Source organism: Chiloscyllium punctatum, chromosome 27 (assembly GCF_047496795.1).
Source record: "Chiloscyllium punctatum isolate Juve2018m chromosome 27, sChiPun1.3, whole genome shotgun sequence".
NCBI lineage: Eukaryota > Metazoa > Chordata > Chondrichthyes > Orectolobiformes > Hemiscylliidae > Chiloscyllium > Chiloscyllium punctatum.
Genome location: NC_092765.1, coordinates 37868566 through 37886031, shown reverse-complemented (window position 1 = coordinate 37886031; position 17466 = coordinate 37868566). Strand labels below are relative to the sequence as shown.

Here is a 17466-nt window from a genome sequence, read left to right as displayed (position 1 = left end):
GCTATTTGTATCTCAATAAGCATCACCTAAATTGTACATTAATTCTGATGGAAAAGTTGACATATCTATGACTTAGTCAATTCAATTCAAGCCCCAACACTTTTTCCACAAAACTTCCGAGTTCCTTTCTTGTAACTAGCTCTGCTATTTTCAGTCAGCATTCATAGATGTGCTAATTTGTTTTCCACCTATAATTGAAGTAGGGACTCTATAATGTCATAACATCTCTGCATAATTGTGAAAATGTGCACTAAATTCCAAATAGTCCTACATCATTAAATGGTCAATTTATCAACTAACTGGTTGATCATGTGAGAAAACAGAATATTTCTAATAAAATAAATCAAACAGCTTCCATTTAAATAATTGTATGGTCCATGGACTGGCGTTCTTTATGTCAAAGGCAGAAGAAGACAATGTGTACATCATTTTTTAACATAGAATTGGGGAGACAATGTTTTGAGTACATGTCCTCTGACCAGACAGATAGACACACAAGAATGTCACATCCACATGTTAAACAAAACAAAAAGGGAATTGATGGGATAATTCATCCTGCTCCTGATTGTAAACTGCTTTGATTCTCTGTGTGATTTGTTCTTGGGACCCTTTTTCCTTGTAACCACTCGCTTCTCCATGCAGAAATAAAGTGTAAAATGAAATTGAAATAACATGCCTATTTTAACAAGTGCGAGCACTATCAAGATTGCTTTGAAAAAGAGTTACTTAAATATAATTCATCCAGAACCCTTTAAACACTATATTTGAAGACCATGTCATTTAACGCCTTACTCTGATGATCAGATTTGGGGAGACCAACAATTTGGGGTGTATTTCGGTGTTTATTATCTGAATGGATAATGTAATTTGATGAAGTGGATTTTCTCCCATTGAAAATTAGGATTGTTTTCTAAAGGGTAGTGAATTTTCCGACCAATTGATGAAAATTAAAGTCTATTCTGAGAACAGGTGCATTAAAAGTTAATTTGCACTGAAAGATTAAAACCATTTCTACTGATGTTCATGGGGTTAGTGCACATTATTACGTGGGGATTAAAACATAACAGCAACTTTTCCATTGCTGATTAGTCTGCAGTCACTTTTCCATTGATTTACAGCATGTATTTCAAGCAGAATGTGTCCAAGGCTTGTGCATACAACAAACAGCCCAATAGATTTGATTCACTTCATCCTTCACTTACAACCTGCGTTAACCATTTCATTCTGAGTATTGGTAGCACTTCATAACTAATTATGTCTTTATATTCCAGTGTATACAATTCCCCAGTTTTAAATAAACTCTGAAAGTTGATACAAGGACTGCTACTATTGTACGTCTCTGTTATGAACTTTAACCAATAAAAGCCAAGTTAAAATGTTATCAGAAGGAAAATCTCACACAATTTGTTAATGCACTCTCTAAAGACTGCATCAGTTTCAACCTTTTTCCTGTTTATATCATTAATTTTCATAGATTGTTTCAAATAAATAATACAGCATTGAAATAACAACATATGATTATATTCCTAATTTATATAATAGCAAAATTTACCTTTCAAGTCATAAAATTTGTGAGGTTCAATCTTTGCTTTCCATGCCATTTAAGTTTGTCTTTTCCCACTGAATAAATGCCAGCAGTACTTGGCACGGCTACTAGGTGGAGCACTATGTAGCAGCTGAGCAGTCCATCTCTGTGAAGGAAAGTGGGTTGATTGGGGAAGGATGAGTTAGAGGTAAAGCTTAACAAAAACAGTCTTTCAATATGCCCTCCCCCTGCCCTCCCTGAAACACACCTCCCCTTAGTTGATCAGATAGCAGTATTAATGGTGACTGCAACTAAGATTGTATCCATCTTAGCAGAAGGTTGGAGAGTCGTGATTGGAGGCACAGCGGTAAGACACGTAAATATGTTTGTATTTAATCCAAGGTAGGAATGTAAGGATAATAACAACTGACTCTAATCTGAACTGGGCAATGGTTTGCACTGTATTAATCTACAAAAGAAAGTCTATGTGTCATATCTTCAGCCCTATTTCACCTTCATTCAAATTTCTATTAAGCCGTATTTATCTGGAAGTCCCTTGTACGTAAGAAAAAAATTAAAGTTTGTAGAATAACATTTTTTGCAATAAATAGCATGAATACTGCATGATAACCTTATTTTCTGCTTCCCTCTCATGAATCCAGTGTCATCTAAACTTCATCAATTTGCAGCATGCTTCTCAATATCTTTCACATGTTCCTATTTGCTGTTTTTTTAAAAATTCTGATTTCATAATGAGGACAACCTGATTTGGAGTCATTTCACACTGTGAAACTGAGCCTAAGTACAGAATGTATTCCAGACTTTATGCTTAGTTTTTAAAATGATTGGGGGTTGGGTGGGGATGTGCGAGGTGGTAGTAGTGGGTGAGAAAACATTGAAAACAAATGCACAAATGGACAGATAAATCAAAGGCTTGATAATTTCTGATGGTCATTTTTGACTTATTTTTCCAGCTAGTTTCTTTCCCTGGTGGTTTAATCTACAGTGTTCGGTCTGTGATAATTTACTTTCATTTAGTTTAATTTAGTAATGGTGGCAATGTTTCTTTTTTAAGACTAGTCACTTTATTAATGAATGCCACAACTTTAGCTTTAGTTCAAGGAGCACTAGATACTCGGTACTTTTAGATGCAAGTGCAGTTGATTACAAAAGTCTTAGATAAAAGCTGACTGAAGCTCCTTCCTGCAGCACGAATTCGAGGAATCATCCTCCAGTCTGGAAATATTGAAAATCCCAAGTTCCGATCTAACAAATTCTTGCATGCAATAAATTGTATTAAAATAGTTATATTTCACACATTTATTTTACTAAGAAGTGGCAAGCATATCTGGAAAAGTCCTGTCGATGTTCAAAATGTTAGCTTTATTTCTTATTAATTCTGGCTACTTAGTCAAACCTTAACTATGAACAGAATGTTTCAAACCCATTTCCACTATATTTCTTTACTGGCAATTTTTAAAAGCTTGAACCCTAAAAAATAGTTCAAATATTCCAATTGTCATTTCTGACATCCACGTTCACACAATGCAATCTAATTATTTCCATATTTGTTCTTGCAGCTTATATAGTGTCTACCAGAGAACACATTTATGTAGCATATATCTGAATGGATTTTGACAGAACATTTCCCATCAAGTTGCGATCTCCATGGAGTTATACCTGAAAACATGCTTTCTCTTGTTGCACTTGTATGTGTATGTGGACAGAGCTTTGTGTGTTCAGACTTCCTTCAGTGAGTTGCTCTAGGAGACACTATCAAAGATCATAAATATCATTTTGGAATTGCCTTCATCTGCTTCAGCCTTCATCTAGAACAGAGACAGAGCTGCGCAGTTATTACTATGCAGTTTGGATTCTTTTTGGCGGTGATCATTTTAAACTCCATGGATTACACCGGCAGCCATGTCTTGAAGGGAAGAAGGCAAAGACGAAGTGAGTATCAGAGGTTTCTATTTGCAGAAGTCCCTATTTTTGTTCAAATGAACTGATCTCAGCTTACAATGGTAAACAACGGGATTATTTCTTTGTTATTTGCAAAAACAACCGAAAAGCATTTTATACCAAACCTGCAGTTTTTTTTTAATTGAAGCCAAGTTCCTTAAGAGATGAATGAATCTAAGAAAAATGATGGAACTAGATTCCAAATTACTGTTTTATTATCTTTTGCAGGTGGTTTCAATAGAACCCAGATTAATTAAATGGACTGATAATCTCCTCACAGTCTGCTTTAAATGAAAGCTTAAATCTTTTAAGGAGCGAAGACAGGTTGATAAATTTGTAGAGAAAAACATTGCATGGGAATCTAGGCTTTATAGTAGCAGTGTAGCATGTAAAAGCCAAGAGGGAATGTGAGACCTATACAGATGATTGTTCAGCCACTGCTAGAATAGTGTACCCTGTTTTTTGAACCATTCCTTAAAGACGGTCAAGACTGTAGAGAAGGTGCAGAAAGGATTTACTAAGATAATACCAATAATTTCACTATGAGGAGAGAATAGGAAAACTGGAGATCCTTTTGTAAGAATGGATAAAGGGTAAAAGGACATCTAGTCCATGATTCAAAGTCCAATGACATTATGAAAAGGAAGTAGGGAAAAACAGAGTTCTATGCATCAGTGATTCAGTAATTAAAGGCCACACATTTAAGATAAAACACAGAAAGAATAAAATAACAGGTTCTCAGGGTTTTTGTAAATAAACGCTGAGTGTTCTTAAAATGTAAAATATATTCCAGAAACATTCTTGCAAGCTCAATCTGGAACAGCAGGTGGTGAGATACATATTTTAAAAATGTTAAAGAAGAGTATGGGAAAGGAAAAACTGTTAGCAAATGAACAGTTATGTCAAAAATCTGACCCGAGTGGATTGGTAAACGATCTGCAGTTCTTTGATTCTTCTGTCGATAGCTGCTTTTTTGACTGCTGGATGACAATCTGCTGTTCTTTAAGAATACAGTATGGTCAGCGGTATTACAGAAATATTGAGTAAACTCATTTATGTTTTCCCTCACTACTTTAATCGACTTATTGGCTAACCAATCTAAAAATAATGGAGACAGGAATCTGGCAAGAAGATTTTAAGTTCTCAGTCTGAAACATTGCTGTCAATCATTTCGACTTTCGTATAGAGATAGATTTCAACTATCTTTATTTAGATTCCAATTTTGTTAGAATTCTGACACTAAATTTTCCTCATTTAGAAATTATTGAAGAATGGTGAATATAGAAAAAGGCAATGCCATACATTATATTTAGGTTGAGGTAATGGTCAATTAAGTGCGACATGTATATTTGGACATATAGGGAGGAAAGAGAAAGTGAATTAAAGAATGGTAACAGCACAGAGGGAGGCCATTGGGCCTGATATATCCTTGCCAGCTCACTGCAAGTGTAACCTAACTCTCTAGCCCTTTCCTTGCGTATTTACTTCAGATTTTTATTTAATTCCCTTTTAAAATCATGATAGAATCTGCCTGCATAAAATTAACAGCCAGTACACTCAGAAAATTAAGCACTCTCTTTATGAGAAAGTTTTTTCTTCATGTCACCATTGTTTCTTTTACCAATCGCCTTAAATTGTTTGCTGGATTTTTGACTTTGCTACCAATGGAAACATTTTCCCTCGTTACGCTTTAGATTCTGTCTGAATTTTTTTTTAACACCTCTATCAAAACCCCTCCCAAACTTATCATTCCTAAACAGAACCACCTCAATGTCTTCAATCTGTCTCAGTAACTAAAAGGTGGCTAAGTGGTGAGCACTGCTGCCTCTCAGTACTGGGGACGTGGGTTCAATTCCAGCCTGAGATATTGCCTGTGTGGAATATGCACGTTCTGCATGGGCTTGCTCTGGTTTTTCTTCCACATTCCAAAAATGTGCAGGTTAGGTCAATTGGCCATGCTAAATTGCCCATAGTGTCCAGGGATGTGCAGGTTAGGTGGGTTAGCCATGGGAAATGCGTGATTACAGGGATAGGGTTAAGGGTTGGGTCTGGATGAAATGCTGTTCGGAGGGTCAGTGTGAACTTGATGGGCTGAATGGCCTGCTTCTACATTGTAGGGATTCTATGAAATCCCTCAAACGTTCTTGTATGTTATTCATGCACCCTGTGTTCTATCAAACTGTCCAATACATAATATTTCCCTCGAGTTGAAAAGTGTTTCATCACTCAGCACTGATGAGAGAAAAGTTATTAAAAGCAGTTCACTTCATCATGATTTTCTTTGAAAATAAGAGAATGAAAGCTCAGTGATGTTGAAGGCTTGCATCATTTTAAGTAATGCCCAATGCAGAACTATTAAGGCAGTAGCCTCGTAGATGTGTCAAATGTTGTCTATTAGATGGGACATTATGGATTAAAGAAAAACAAAGCAAATTTACTGCCAGCCATTTTCTCATTCCTCCAGATCAACTTTTTGGGTGCTCAATTTTATGTTATCTTGCCTTTGTTTCTCTTTTTGGTTTATTTGAATATGATTTGAATACTAACCAACAAATGGCTAGTGAAGCATAGTTAAACACAATGTTTAAGAAGGGGTTAAGTAAAAATGTAAAGAAAAAATATTTAAAAAGTACAAATGTAGTCTGGATAGTTGTAATTTGTGTTGTTTGTGTACCTTGCTTTTGAGAAATTTCACCTTCAAGGATCCCAATTGCTCTATGTATATAATATTGTGACTCTGCTTGGCAGTCAATCTGCCTTGAGTGCGCTAGCTGCTCTAAAGAAATCAGCTGGTTAGCTGTAATGTCTGCTTCATAAGTTGTAATTTTTTGTGTAGTTTTAGGTAGAATAACACACCAAGTCAATAATTGTGTGAAGCGAGTTTTATAACTGGGCTATTATCATTAACCTGACATAGTAACCAGTGGTGGTGCCCCACACAAAATATCTTGCTGAATAGGTTTATTTTGTGTAAATTGTCAACGAACAAGGTCATCTCCAGGTGAAGCTTATGGTTGAGAGTCTTCAGTTGAGCTGAAATGAATGAGTCAACTCTTATTGTCTTTGTGCATTACTACATTGATGAGTGTTGGAAATATAACTTTCTGGCGATCAGACAAATCCCAGTTGAGGGGCTAGTTTAACTCATCTGAGAAAAATAACTAACCAGGTCGTGCACCAGATCAATAGCAAGTAAAGGGAAGTCAAAGGCATATTGTCAATTTGACCATAAAATTTCTTAGTTTCAAGTGGAACGCAAGAAAATTCAAAAATTTTATGCAGCATTCGAAACTTTGATTTATATATTTAGTTAGATCCAATGCAGAAAGAAACCTATCAAGATTTGCTTAACAATTAGGAATCAATGTCCACCCAGGCATAGCAGACCAGATTAACAGCCAAACAGTGACTAAATTCTGAAAAAGTATGAACCACATCAGAAAACCAATTCAGAGCCAAATCAAACATCCATATTCATCAAATAGAATTCATGCCATGTAGTCAAAAACCTCCAGAATCAATAAAAACAAGACTTTGTGAGCAGGTGTGAAGGGAAGTGCCCATTATGTGATTTTTCAGATGGGTAGCTAGCAAACAGAATTATTGAGTTGGTCATCACATCCGCCCCATGGAAGCTTTCCAGAAAGTGTTTTGCTAGACAAAACAATGACTTATGGTGATGGAGAACTACTGAAGGATTGACGTAAGTACAAAGCAATCCCTGCAAGTTGACAAAGATTACAGATCCTCAGTTCAAATTTGGTAGTTGACACAATCACAAGAACACAAGGTGTGTGGAAGGTGTGGCCAAGGAAATGCCTAGATGTCAATCAATTTTTCAAGGCAACTGGCAGAGGCAGTGTACTGGGGCTAATGTAGCTACAAACAGCAGCGCACTGACAAAAACAAACTGCACCCAAGGAGAAATTCAAGCTAAAATAAAGACCATGTGCTATCCTGCCATAGGTGCCTCCATAAAGTGATTGACAAACCATAATCTGACAATGTACATGAAAATACAAAGACTGGTGAACACATGTTTCAAATTGTCAAGCTTATGGAAAACATCAATAATATCACCTCATCTGAAGTGTTCACAGAAATTCAAATTATCTGCTGAGAGATTGCTGGTGAATATTCATTACTGGCTAAGGTTGTCACAAAGCAAGAACTAACACAGTACACTACAATATAGTCTAAATAGGCATGCACTTACTGACAGAGAAAACCTCGATTAAACCTCCAAATGTAATTTTTTTATTGTACAACAGTTCACTAATTCCGTGCTGGATCAATAATGCTATACATTACAGGCACTCCACATTTCAAAAACATTTTTACATTAGTCACAATTCACAGATTCAGTCAAACATCAGAGATAGAACAGCAATTGCTGCAGACTATTCAAGAAACACTTGCAGAGCTGAACATGAAGAAAGGACAGAACACTTCACTTCTTGCTGAATTAACTAAGTGAAAATCTCAGCTCTCTGCTATGGAGTGGCTGAACAACTAACTCTGGATAAATCAAAACTGGAGGCATCCATATCTTAGATAAAAAAGCCTTTGGGGATATATCTGCTCAAATTATAAAGAGCTAAAAGGAAAGAAAGGAAGAAGTTGAATTGCAAGCTTTGTGAGATCAATCCAACAAAAAATATTGTTGACTTACAGGGGTGGCAAGGTGGTTCAGTGGTTAGCACTGCTGCTTCACATCACCAGGGTTCCAGGTTCGGTTCCAGGTTCAATTCCAGCCTCAGGTGACTGACTGTGTGGAGTTTGCACATTTTCCCCGTGGAGTTTGCACATTTTCCTCTGGATGCTCTGGTTTCCTCCCACAATCCAAAGATGTGCAGGTTGGTGAATTGGCCATGCTAACTTGTCTGTAGTATTAGGTGCATTAGTCAGAGGGACATGGGTCTTGGTGGGTTACTCTTTGGAGGGTCGGGTTGGTCTGAAGGGCCTGTTTCCACACTGTAGGGAATCTAATATAATCTAAATAACTGGAGCAAATCGCACATAAAATAGATTAGGCCCACCAGGAGCAGCTACAGAAACATAATCTTGAGCTCAAAGCAATACTGGAGAAAAAGATAGACCTACAAAAGGGGCAGAAGATTCACTTCAAACACAACAAGAAGATACAAACAACTGATGTGGTATTCTTTTCAAAACTAAATGCCAGTAATGATGCTGATCTGAAAAGCTCAAGTTGGACAAAGGTAAAACCAAATAATCACTGAATCAGCAAGTGGAAGAGGTCCAGGCATCAGAAAGACCTGAAGAGGCTGGGCAGTTATTATAGTAGCTTATGAAGGATAAAATATATTGTACCTACAGAAGGTTAAAACTTTGATAAAATTAGAAGAATCTAGCATGTAAAACCAGGAGCTTCAAAAGAGCTGCATATTTTCCAGAAACAAATCAGTAAATGCCAAGTCATTTTGAATCACTCAAAGCACTTTGAGGAATGTGAATCTGGAAGAAAGCTTGGCTAAAAGTGGATCGGGATGAGCAAATCGTGGAGTAGTATTTGCAGTACATAAATGGCAAATTTGATAACAATCATAGGAGTGTCAGATAATATCACTGATGGCTATGGGCAATCAATGGCATCCCCAGATAAAGTCGCCATCACAAGATCTGGATAAATCAACAAATTGTCTTTATATTCTAGAGACTCAATGGTTTGCTTGTTATTGTAAATAGTTAAACTTTTTTTTGGAAATGTGGGCAATGTTGTATGTGTACCTTTAAGGATTCTGTGTATTGTGTGTATACAATGTTGTGATTGCATCTGGCAATTCACCTGCTGTGGATCTGCAAGATGCATACATAGGAATCCGTTGGTTTGGTGTAATGTCAGCTTCATAACTTGCACTGTGTTTCAATGTTTTATTTAAATTAATCCGTGGGGTTAGCCAACTCCTGATTAACATTATCATTAACATGACAATTTGGAGCTTTTAATGGCTGTATTGGTATTGAAATGAATTCACAAAATGTGAATTGATTGTCAAGAGATGCTTGAAAGTAAGTGGAAATCAAACCATATCTGTGGTGTATCAGCCACGATGGTTTGTCAGTGTGTAAACTTTTCGTTAGTCTGTTCCTCTTTTGTTCAACCCCTTCAGTCCCTCAGTCTGCCTACCACTTAATTTGTTTCCATTTGTAGTGATTACAAGGAAGTGAAGAACTGTTGACCAGTATTTTGAATGCCAGGCTATGATTACAGGCTCTTTTTTTTCTCCATTCTTGTTTTCCTTGATGTCCATTTGCAGTGATGTCATTTGGATACATTGTGGTTTTCTGAAAGCATGGTGCTCAAGGAGAGACCTGAGACCTTTAAGTATTATCAATGCAACCAGCTGCTGAACCCCTTCTGGTTACTGGCAGAAAGGGATATTTTAGTTGCCATCCCTCTGCCCTTCCCTTTCTGACAAGCAGGATAAGTGAGGTGTCTGCTGCCTCTAATGCCACATGGGTTGCTTGCTTCGTGCTGCTGTACTGCCATTGGTCCCAGGCAGAATATGCTCCTGCCGTTGAAGACATGTTGTCCATGTAAAAGTGTCTATGATTTCACTCTCCTGGTGTGACTGATCTATGCTTTTCAAATGTGTCTCCACCGATAGCAACATTCTTCAGATGCCACTGATAAGCACCACCTTATGACACCGAACTGGTAAAAGGAAGAAAGCTGGAGATAAAAATAGAAGGGAAACATAAGAAGGAAAAAGGCTGTCTTGAATTCGGCAAGTTAAGATTGTTAGCTGAAGTAAACATAGGGTCTGGGTTACTGCATAGGAAACTCTTGAGAGAGAAAAAAAGGGGTCCTGTACAAAGCTGCACTTAATATCTTTACTTGTTACAGGATGAATGCATTAAATCTGCCAGTTTCACTCTTGCAACACATTAGTCTAATGGTTGTTCTGTCAAGCTCGCACAACATACAAAAAATATGTAAGTGTTTTTCCACATTATTTGAGTCAATGCAGCTGCATTGCGCAACCAACCTAGCCGATTATTTTTAACTCTGCTATGCAACATTCTGGTTACACTGATGTAAATTTTAAAATTGATGCTGTTGAAGTGGGTTTTACTCAATTCTCAAAAAGTTGTGTATTAACACCATTTTATCTGTTATTCAAAAATTCACTATCAATCAGTCAACATAATTTTGGCAATGTTTTCTTGATGGGAGAGTTTGTGTTAGATTACAGTACTGGTTGTAGTGGGGTACAGTTTAATGCTCCACAATTCTGAACTATACCAGTATTAGGAATGTGCTAGTGTACAAACAAAAGCAAAGACATTTTTTTATGGTACAGTAGTAGTGTCACTAACTCTGGGCCAGGAGAAGGGGATTCAAGTCCAAACTGCTTCAGAGGTGTGTCATAACACGTTTCAACAGTTTAGTTAAAAATATCTGCAGCGGACAGTGTAACTACTGCAGCCATACCTTCCCAGAAATATTATCAATATTTGTCATCCTAGTAGTGTATGTGGTATTATACTTTGTAAAGAATGGTAATGACTTAATATGTTTCAAGGCAAATTGTTTTTTGCCTGAATTTTCCGTGCAGACAATGATCCTTTAAGACCAGTGTCGCCTGAATTCCATAATTAATTCTATGATTGATATAATTCGATGTTTTTCCAAAGCATTTTATGATTGCTGGCCCTCAGTAAAGCTTTTAAAACAATAAAGTTACCGTGATGTGTTTTACTGAAACTGCAGCATCAAATAAATTATTCTTCTGGCATCCATCTACAGTACAGTACCTGTAAGTTATCAGCAATAAATTCCTTTTCAGTGATGCTTGATAGTGAGTTTTAATTCACAGAGTAGTATTTGATGTTTTCTTTTACTGAATACAATTCATTGAAGGTAAGCTTTTGAATTTGTACAAATTGGGCATGGAAATTAGTTACGGCTCACTTTTGAGTACATATGTGAATAGACAACAAGTCTACTGCATCGGTAACCAGAGGGCATAAGGCCAGCCCTGAAAACTATTCTCTGGCTTCATTTTCTTCATGACGATGAACAGGCCGAGTCCTTTTTTTTTTAAATAATAGGCTTTGAAATGCTGAAAGGTTTTGTTAGATAGGGTTTTTAAATTAGGGATTGAGAACCAGACATTGGGGATCAGTTCTGGGTACTGTCCTTACCTGCACTGGGACTTTCAAAGCTGGAGCCAATTCAGGGCCCAGTATAAAATCAGGGATGTTTGGGCAGGCTTCCCGAATCAGAAGAACCAATCAGATGCCCTCCAGTAATTCACTGATTGGTATACACAGAGATCAGGTTAGGAGCCATTAGCCAATCTGAAATAGAAAGAGAGAGGGGAAGGACAGGAGCATTTACTTTATTATTTTTAATGCCACCCCTCTCCTGAAGAGGCAACCCCTCCAGCCAATGGCTAGTACCTACTTCTGTGACCTGGCAGCCGTTATGGTCATGTCAGGGTTCTTCATTAGACCCATTTTTCCCCCACACCCTTCCCACAAATGCCTTCTTACTTCCCACACTGGGTCCACATCTTGGAGCGTGGCCCAGGATGAAGTGGGCACCTATATATTTCAGTTGACATGCAAAGGGAGCCTTAAGTTCCTTTTCTTCAGTTATTGGTGTGAATCAGCATCCAATGGGTAGGCAGCAAGGTAGACTCCGAGTCACCCTTAATGAAAATGCCTCAGGATCGGGTTGGTGGCAATGACCCAGTGCGGATTCTGGCAGTGCCAATTGTTGCACTCTCAGAGTTTGATCGGGGCCCCATATTAATTTTAAAAACCTTGACAGAGGCTATGTTTTCTAAGTGGGTCACATTAGAATCTGTACCTCGGTTATTAGAACACACAATGTAATACAGTGAAACTGTCATCTCTTCAAAGGGTAGGATAGTTATTAAATTTTGTGAAAATCAATTCAGACATGTTATAACACATCTGTGGAGCAAGTGGGTCTGAAGCTGGTTTAGATATAAGGACATTGCCACTGCACCACAAGAGCTCCTGGAAGACTATTTATACACTCTCAGAAAATTTAGTAAAAGAATTTGGGACAATAAATATTATCATTTATACATGATGGATTCATGATACAAAGGGTATAATACAGTGAAATATATATATTTTTCCCTATCCTCCTTGATATAGCTGGAGCTGTCACTTCTGTTTTCTCTTTGAAAACATTGAAATATTGACTCACTTCATACCCCCATAGAACATTCAATTGTTTCAGATTTAACTCAGCTATCCAGACTGCACTGGAACTTGGAAAACACTTTGTCTGCTAGTTGTTGTAAGATTCAAACTCTGGTTGACACTGTTTGTAGACTGATTTGTCAACTGTGGCTCACTGGTAGCACGCTGAGTCAGTATGAGGGTTCACATCTCATTCCTGAGAGTTTAATTGCAACGTTTTAGGCTGACATTCCAATATATTACTGGGGAGTGCTCCACTGCTGGGAGTGATGACTTTTGTGTGAAAGATCGGTCAGCACTATTTCAAACCAGAGTAGAGAAGTTATCTCCGATGTCCTGACAAATATTGATCCCTGAATCAATTTCAGTAAAATAGATCATCTGGGTGATTATCACTTGCTGTTTTTGTAAACTTACCGTGCATAAATTGACTGCTGATTCTCATACATTACAACAATGGCGACATGTCAAACTGGATTGCATAAGAACATAGGAAATAAGATCAGGAGGAGAGCATTGGTCTGTCGAATTTGCTCCAGCAGTCAATATGATTATGGCTGCTTTGGGCTTTAATGGCCTTTCCGGTTAGTCTCCCTCATTCTTCATTCTCTGAGACCAAATATCTACTCATCTCTGCCTTAAGCATATTCAATGATTGCACATCCAAAATCCTCTAGGATAGAGATTTCCAAAGATGTACAACTCTTTTGAATAGAAAACTTTGTTCTCAACTTAATTGTAAAGTATTGGCTTCTTATCCTAAGACTGTGTCTGAGTGTTTTAGATTCCCTAGGCAGGGGAAATGACCATGCTTCTCATGATTTTATAAACCTCAATAAGGTCACCCCTCAGCCTCCGATGCTCCATGGAAAATATCTCCAACCTATTCAGTCAGTCCCTACAACACAAACTCTCCAGTCCCAGCAACATCCTTGAAATCTTTACTGCATTCTCTCAAGTTTCACAACATCCTTTCTATAGGAGAGTGACCAGAATTGTACGCAGTACTCCTAAAGTGGCCTCACCAATGTCCTGCACAGCTGCAACATAATATCCGAATGCCCATACAAAATGTTATGACCAATGAAGGCAGTCATGCCAAACATCATCTTCACCATCCTGTTTATCTGCGACTCCACTTTCAAAGAACTATGCACCTGCACCCCGAAGTCTCTTTGTTCAGCAAGATACTACAGTACCCTACCATTAACTGTGTAAGTCCTGCCCTAGTTTGCCTTTTCAAAATGCAACATCTCACATTTATTTAAATTAAACTCCATCTACCAATCCTCAACCCATCATCCCATCTGACCAAAATCCTGTTGTACTCTGAGATAAGCTTCTTTCCATATTCACTTTATCTCTAATTTTGGCATCATCTGTAAGATACTAATGACTCCTCCTAGATTCACTTCCAAATTATTATATAAATGTGGAATAGCAGTGAACCCAGCACCAATCCTTGTGGCACTCAACTGGTCACAGGCCTCCAGTCCGAAAGACAACCTTCCTCCACCACCACTCTGTCTCCTACCTTCAAGCCAATTTTGAATGCAATTGACTAGCTCCTCCTGGATCTCCTGTGATCTAACCTTATTAACCATTTTACCATGCAGAACCTTGTCGAATGCTTTGCTGAAGTCCATATAGACAATGTCTACCACTCTGCCTTCATCAATCTTCTTTGTCACCTCTTCAAAAACTCAATCAAGTTAGTGAGACATGATTTCCCATCACACAACCATGCTGACTATCTCTATACAGTCCTTGCTTTTCCAAATACACGTAAATCCTGTCCTTCAGAATCCCCTCCAACAACCTACTTACCACTGATGTCAAACTCACCAGTTTGTAGTTCCCTGGATTTTCCTTATGGCCTTGTTTAAATAATGGCACCACATTAGCCAACATCCAGTCCTCCAGCATCTCACCTGTGGATTTTGATAATAGAGATAATTTAGCAAGGGGCCTAGCAATCTCTTCCCTTGCTTCTCATAAAGTTCTGGGAAACACTTGTTCGGAACTTGGGAATTTATCTACCTTTATGTATTTTAAGATCTCCAGCACCACCTCTTTTGTCCCTTTCTCTTTTTTTTCAAGACATCACTACTTATTTCCTTAAGTTCCCGAGCTTCCATACGCTTCTTCACAGTACCTTGTGCATCTCCTGTGGTTCCAACATGGAAGGCCATGTTGATCTTTAAGGGGCCCTATTCTCTCCCTGGTTACTCTTTTGCCCTTAATGTTTTTGTAGAATCTCTTCAATATACCAAAGCTACCTCACATCCCCTTTTTGCCCTTCTGATTTCTCTCTTGAGTATATTCCTAATGCCTTACACCTGATATATCCATTCTACTTTTTCTTGACCACAGCCTCAATTTCTCTACATATCCAGTGTTCTGTGCGCTACCAGCCTTGCCCTTCATACTAATAGGAACATGATTTTTCTGAACATTCATTGTCTCAGTCTAAAGGCCTCCCACTTCCCAACCGTCCCTTTACCTGTAACTAGGCTCCTCCAATCAACTTTTGAAAGGTTCTGTCTCATACTGACAAAATTGGCCTTACTCCAATTTCGAACTTCAACTTTTTGATCAGTTTTATCCTTTTCTAAAACTATTTTAAAACTGATTTGGAGGTTCCGATGTTGGACTGGGGTGTACAAAGTTAAAAATCATGCAACACCAGGTTATAGTCCAACAACTAAACCTGTTGGACTATAACCTAGTGTTGTGTGATTTTTAACCAATTTAAGCTAATCGAATTATATTTCATAAAATGATGTTGACTTGTTCGAATCAAATTAAAACTTTCTTAATAGATTCTGATAATTTTCTTCATGACTGATGTCAAGCCAACTGGATTGTAGCTTCCTTGTTTTCTTTTTCCCTTCTTTCATGGATCAGGCTGTGTCCTGTTATCACACTGGCACAGGAGGAGATCAGTGCTGCTGACCTCATTGAGTGCTCCAAGCAAGAAGTTGAAACCCACTCCACCAAAGCACTCATAACCTATCAGTTCCCCTTGCTTTGTGAGCTTTGCTGCGAGCTCAATCTGCTGCCTCACTCTAGTGCTTGGTTCACTACCCTGCCACACTGCAGCGAGTTTGCTCCACTTCTCCTCCTGACTACAGAGCTGCAGTTGCAGTGCCCTGCTTGGCTCTGTCAGGCCACAGACACATTTGAAAATAGAGGAACATTTTAAAGAAAACAATGCATATTATTACTTATGCAGTTGTTAAAGCAGCAGATTCATGACCATCATTAGACTCTTTTTTTTATTGAATTCAAATTCCACCATTTGCCATGGCAGATTTCAAACACCAGTCTTCAGAACATGACCTGGGTCTTTGGATCAACAGTCAAGCAATCATGCCACTAGGCCATCACCTCCCTACCTTTCTTTCTCTGTGTAGTGTTGTGCTATTAGATCTCTGACTTCAAGTTGTATGTCAAGGAGGGTGTCAAAGACCACTGCCAATCAATGGCCCAACCTCATCTCAGAAATTTGCTGAAACAGCTTGCAATCAAAGCAGTCACCTCAGGAGCTCAACCTTCAACCATGCCCCTGGTGGCTTGGGACCATTCCTCATGGCATCCTGAAATGAAATAAGTCAATTGCAATATCCATCACCTTGTTTCTGAAAACATCCAACCATTCACCATTGTTGAACATCAATAAAATCTTTCACAACAGCATATGATATTTGTCATTGCACATGATAGTTATGGTCAGTTGACAATGTTAACCTTTCATTGCACTGGACTGTCTTTATAAATTTTGTCTTTGGAAATGCACAGGTTGTTCATTCAGCTTGTCTGGAATGTGTTTACCATGTGAGAAACTGTCAGAGCCTCTCTTTTAACCCTAATGGTGATTCAAATAGAAAAGATGTGGGGAGCCTGTGTGTTCCCCTCCACTTCACCTGATGAAGGAGCTTGGAATTTCAAATAACCCATTGGACTATAACTTTGGTCTTGTGTGATCTCTGACTTTGTCCAAATGAAAATGTATAGAACTGCCGCTTAAATAATTCAACACCAGCAAATGGTGTATTTATGTCACAAACCATGAAGTGGCATTATTTATTACTTGATGGCTACCACAATATTGAACCTGACTGCTAAATCCACTCCTACTTGACTGCCAAAGGGTGTTGAAAAAATAGAATTCAATGGATCCGATCCCATGCAATCATCACCATTTTATCAGATCATCCAACTATTTAGCTGTGGGTAGCCAGGATTCTTCCTAACAGATTTGAATCAGACTCTTGGGCGCAATTAGAGCTTAATTTAAATTTAACTGGTGCTGTACACATTTCTGGAGATGCTGTGGTCCATTTCAAGGAAGAGTCATATTGGACTCAACACATTCACTCTGTTTATCTCTGTACAGACCCATCAGACTCTCTCCTACACTTTATGTCTTTATTTGAGTACCTGTTGCTCCAGGCTACATCATGTATGTAAAAACTCATGTTGTCACAGTAACTCAGATCTGAGTTATCTGCAACGTGCCAACATCACCAGACACACAATCCCCAGGAGACTGTAAACTCAGAAATGGTAGCTGCCAGATATATGGGCCTGGAGGAGGAGAAATAATTGTCATCATCCTTTCAGAAGCCTTTAGTCTCTTATTGATTCCTTGCCTCCAGCTCCTTTTGTCTTGTTCTGCTATCTCTCTCTCTCTCTCTCTCTCTCTGCAAACCTGCAAATGTAGATCTCCAACTAATGTGGTTTGTCAAACCAATGTTGACTTGCTTTGG

General features: G+C 38.2%; 1 protein-coding gene and 1 long non-coding RNA gene across 4 annotated transcripts in view; one reads left to right on the top strand and one right to left on the bottom strand.

Moving 5' to 3' along the window:
• LOC140453650 (uncharacterized) overlaps positions 1 to 1671 on the bottom strand; it is a 176714-nt gene extending 175043 nt beyond the window's left edge. The window contains exon 1 of the long non-coding RNA XR_011952448.1: positions 1553 to 1671. This is a non-coding gene — a long non-coding RNA (uncharacterized lncRNA). The remainder of the gene's footprint in view (positions 1 to 1552) is intronic.
• rspo1 (R-spondin 1) overlaps positions 1 to 17466 on the top strand; it is a 198426-nt gene that overhangs the window by 1715 nt on the left and 179245 nt on the right. For 2 of the 3 annotated variants that reach the window (XM_072548529.1, XM_072548531.1), the window contains exon 2: positions 3106 to 3478. In XM_072548529.1, the coding sequence (XP_072404630.1) occupies positions 3388 to 3478 (91 nt within the window). In that variant the 5' untranslated portion in view covers positions 3106 to 3387. Of the gene's footprint in view, positions 1 to 1779; positions 1893 to 3105; positions 3479 to 17466 lie in introns of those variants that run through there. The other variant, XM_072548530.1, reaches the window with a different exon arrangement.